Source organism: Electrophorus electricus, chromosome 1 (assembly GCF_013358815.1).
Source record: "Electrophorus electricus isolate fEleEle1 chromosome 1, fEleEle1.pri, whole genome shotgun sequence".
NCBI lineage: Eukaryota > Metazoa > Chordata > Actinopteri > Gymnotiformes > Gymnotidae > Electrophorus > Electrophorus electricus.
Genome location: NC_049535.1, coordinates 19886913 through 19891748, shown reverse-complemented (window position 1 = coordinate 19891748; position 4836 = coordinate 19886913). Strand labels below are relative to the sequence as shown.

Genomic DNA, 4836 nt, shown 5'->3' with positions numbered 1-4836 from the left:
TGCAATTTCAGGAAAGTTGTGCATTAATAGCGATAGCTGTTATTGGCCTCCTCGATGATGTTAAGACGGTTCAGAGTAAGAGGGAGGTGTCCCCGAATTCGTGTTTATGACTGATGACAAGCCAAACCGATTCAGCGTAGTACCAATGACTTATCACTCCCATGTGCATGAGCAGCATAGGAGTCACTGCTGCGTTTTTGGTTTCCTGTGTTTAAAAATGCACGTTTTAATCTGGTCAAGGTTTCTTTGGGGTTTTGATGTTAAAGTTGCGAGTAAAACAAGGTAAAATAAGAGTATCCCTGACAAATATTAACGATTTGCCGCAATCAGGATAGCAACTGTACCTCTTTGTTAACCGCAGAGAATTTTAACTACATACCGACAAATTGCATTGACCAAATGTTACCTACTAATTTATGTTTGTACTACGAACGGATTCCCAAATGTGAAAAGACGACGTAGGATTAGTAATAACGTCTTGTTATCAGTTTAGGAGCGGTCTCGCGCGACACAAACTTACTGTAAATAACTTCTCCTCGTTGGAAGAACAAAGGCAGGGAGGGGGAGGGGAGGGCTAGTGCGAATACCAGGAATCGTGCTTTAAAAGAAGTTACTGACAGCCTACCCTTACTGGAATGGCTTCGGGTGTGGCGTGCGGTGGGGGTGGAGCTTCCGCGGGCTACATTATACACGGCACGGAGCCTCGGCGCTTACTGCAGGGCACAGCCAGACAACGAGAACGTGCGCCGAGCAGCGTACACCGACGCGCACGGAGGAATACAAAGTTTGCAAGAGGGAATGTACTTCTGCTGCTTCTTTTAGACAGCCGTATGACACTGGGAACGCCCGACCAACGGATCTGTCTGCGTTCACGGTTGCTGTGGATATAGCAAAGCTCTTTGTCTGGCAGAAGGACCTATAAAGGTAATAGAGATAAGGAATGTCTAACTAGTATTTCATACATTCGGATTCATATACTATACATTATATCGACTAGAGGAAGGAACCGAGGCATCGAATGCACAAATATTGACCTAAACGTGCGCATGTCATCGGCCGTTTTTAAGACAGATCTAGCTGAAATTGGAGAAAAAAAAAAACTACCTAAAATGAATAAAGTCTAACTTTACAGATAAAGCGGATAGGTTATTTCCCATATAGTAGTCTATTATTTATGCCATATATCAAATATACCGGTGATTACAAAATATACGTTAGAACGATAGAAAATGCTCTTGTCAGAAAGTTTGTCCCTTTGTAACGGTGAGCCTGTGGTTTAGTTTAATGCAGATAAATGTTCACCATATTTACTTAACGGTTTGGGAAACCTATTAAAAATATCGGTGTGTTCAAGAAATTCCTAATATTTCCAAACACTGTTTGTACTGTTGAACGCTGTAGTAATGATTTCGCACAGGATATTTGACATCTTAGACTGTGTATAATTATAATTCTAATACATCTATCTCCCTGTCCCCCTTAGGTACCTGTTGTGTTTGAGTGACACTTGGACCCATCTTATGCCAGTTCAGGGTGCGTGTGCAGCGCCATGGTAACACACAGCAAGTTTGACACCGCCATGAGCAGCTGCCCCTTGGATGCCAACGTGCGGCTGGCTCCTCACCGTTTCAAGACTTTCAGCTCCAAGGTGCAGTACCAACTGGTGCAGCTCGCTGTCCGGAAGCTACAGGAGAGCGGCTTCTACTGGGCCTCGATCAGTGGCAAAGAGGCCAATGCCATGCTGGCGCCGGAGCCCAGTGGGACCTTCCTGATCCGTGACAGCTCTGACAACCGCCACTTCTTCACGCTGAGTGTCAAGACCGACTCAGGAACCAAGAACCTGCGTGTGCAATGCGACAACAGGTCCTTCTTCCTCCAGACGGACCCTAAGAGCTCCCAGTCAGTGCCGCGCTTCGACTGCGTTCTGAAGCTCGTGCACCACTACATGTTGTCGCCAAGGGCGCCAGCGGGCGCCGGGAATGCCCGCTGTGCCTACTACATTTACTCGGGTGGCGAGAAGATCCCGCTGGAGCTGCTGCGACCGTTTTCCTGCACCATGTCCTCCCTGCAGCACCTGTGCAGGAAGGCCGTGAACAGCCACCTGGACATCTCCAGCGCCAGGGAGCAGCTGCCCCAGAACCTCAGCCACTTCCTCCAGGAGTACGACGCTGCCATTTAGAGCACTGTGTCAGCTCAGTGCAGGTGTGCTGCCCCAGAGGATTGTGGGTAGAGCTGCTGAACTGAATAAAATGAAGTAAAGCAGGGAGTTTGCTGCAGCGAGACTATGGGACGGGCAAGCGTGCACACGGACAGTTATTGCTTCACTTCTCTTGCTCTCCAAGCTTCAGGCCACAGAGAGTACAGTTTTGGAGAGAAGCTCAATGTCAGTTTTAGACAAAACAACATGAACTAAGTGCTGCTACTGGTCCCACTGACCAGGTTGGCCTTGGAGCCATGGACTAGTGGATCTCAACTGAACAGTCTTATTTGCACCATGACTTGTCATCAGAACAGTGACCATCCGGCTGTGGACGTCTGGCTGCCCCACACCTTTGCTTGCCTTGGGAGCCAGGGATCAACTCCACCTGTACTCACAGGCCCCACCGTGGGCCCCTCCCGACCACACCCACCCGCTTCAGGGAGCAGAGAGCCCACATTTCCTGCAAATGGGAACCTGCCACTGTCTTCTTCCAAGTAATCATTAGTGCCTTTCATGGAAAACAGTGAGTAATAGCATTGCCCAGGGGCAGAGATAGTTCTGAGAAATTACTTCAGGGAAAGTGACAACAGGGCATGAGAAAAAGAAATAACACAAGCAAACAGAACCTGATCGTTGTTGTTTCTTGTTTTTTATTCCATAAACTGGTATAGATCAAAAAGGTATAGAGAAAACAAAAAATATCCAAGATGGCAAGAATCAATGATGTTTGTTGTTGTTTTTACTTGAAGAGTAACATCTTTGTTGAGAGTGTGTTCTGAGGATGTGAGACAGCTAATCAGAAGCCTCCCTTAATTCTGAAGGAGGGGTGCCTTTGTGTGAGGTACAGAGTAGCAGAAGGTGGCCATTTATGAATGTATTTAGATAGGGGAACCTAACCCTCCTGTCTGTCAAAGGAAGGGCCCAAGTTTCAACCCCCATCTTATTCTTGTACTTTAACAACACACCGTTTACATGTGTGAAGATAATTTTTTATCTGCTGTCTTTTGTAAAGATGTTTCAATCTTATGTCTGCTCATATGACCCACTGAAAAAGCTTGAAGATGAAACTAAACAAAACAAGAAACTATCAAAAGCAAGCAGACTGAAAATACTTTGCACATATTTATATTTATAAATCATTTCAGTAATTTATATTAAAGAGCACTATTTTTTATAAAAACAACATCCTTGTGTATTCGTGGTGATTCCTTCAACATATGGGAATGGGAACTATAAGCACAAACCTCAGTAACAGTGAATTAAAGCTAGGTTAGGCCCGTTGTCATGGACACGAGGGCTGACTGGCTCATCCACTCGTAACCGTAATAGCCTTTTTTATGTGAAATGTGTCAAAATAAGATGAACAAACATACACACACACATCACTCACCAAAACTGAACTCCTGTCTGGAGCATATTTGTGAACATATTTGGACAGGGGACATGCGTAATCCCAAAGTAGCACATCCTGCTGGGATGAATCAGAATATCCCTGAGCCGGAACTGGTTGATTCAGTGATATTCATTCTTAAGAGTGGGAATTGTACCCGCCGCCCCCCCATGTCTCTGAGTTGGCATTTCCAGTAAGACTTTGACATTCATGACTAACCGATTATTTAAACAGGATTATCATCAGGGCAAACTCTTGCCTATTAATATGAAGATGGACAAAATAGTACATACACAATAAACTGCTCGCAATATTTAATGGTTTATATATTAAAATGTAATGCTGGTCTGTAAGGTTATACATTTATACTCACTGCCCATGACTCTTACCACTGAGACAGAACTGCCTTCTTTATAATAGACTTCTCATTAACTGCACCCTGTCCTTCAGCACTAAACTGGAAATGCTATAAAAAAAAAGAGAGGTAAACAAACCCATCCCACACCCCAAGGGGCGGGGACAGGGCGGCGTGCGAACCTCGTCCGCCCGCCAGTAGGAGAATTGCTTGGCTCGTGTACATTCGTTAGACTGCACGAGTGATCCGGGTGTCCACAACCACGTGACGCTGCCGGAGTGTTTCACGAGGTGTGGCTTTGACGTCTGGGCGAACAGAATGTACGCTCACGTGCTCAGTCGTGTGTACGCGAGCCATTGAGACCCTCTGGAAACGTGTATACGCAGGTGCACACAACTATGTAAATAACATCTAAATTTAAGTATCGTATTCTCCCTGTGGGCATCAGCAAAATTTTATTTACTGCATGACATTTAACAGAGGATGAATTTACCACTTGCTGTTCCGTTTTGAGTGCACAAAGCTTTTTTGTAATCAATGCGCAACACGTGTGTCAGCTGACGTATTTTTGGGAGACAAAATACTGATCTCTTAGAACATGCATCTTTGTGAGAGCAGCTAGTTCTGTACATTGTAGTATGTTTAACATCTGCGTGCAGACTTATGTGAAGGCCGTTTCGCTGCACAGGAATGTGTATTCCTTCAGGCTCTTCCTTACACATGCTTTGCACTCGGTGGGCTCTTTCTGTTGCTGTAGTTTACAGTAAACCAAAAGAAAAACAGACATACATAAATAGTCCGTGTCAAAAACCACGTGAGCTTCTCTCATCAGGAAACAGGTGTAGCACCAACGGGCTTGCATTCCTACTACAACCAGATTCGCAAAAAAAA

General features: G+C 45.2%; 1 protein-coding gene across 1 annotated transcript; it reads left to right on the top strand.

Moving 5' to 3' along the window:
* The first annotated feature begins 726 nt into the window (after positions 1-726).
* Positions 727-3383, top strand: socs3a (suppressor of cytokine signaling 3a). The gene is made up of 2 exons (XM_027000391.2): positions 727-924; positions 1484-3383. Exon 2 carries the CDS (start codon positions 1550-1552, stop codon positions 2177-2179), a length of 630 nt encoding a protein of 209 aa, XP_026856192.1. The 5' UTR covers positions 727-924; positions 1484-1549; the 3' UTR covers positions 2180-3383.
* Positions 3384-4836: the final 1453 nt, after the last annotated feature.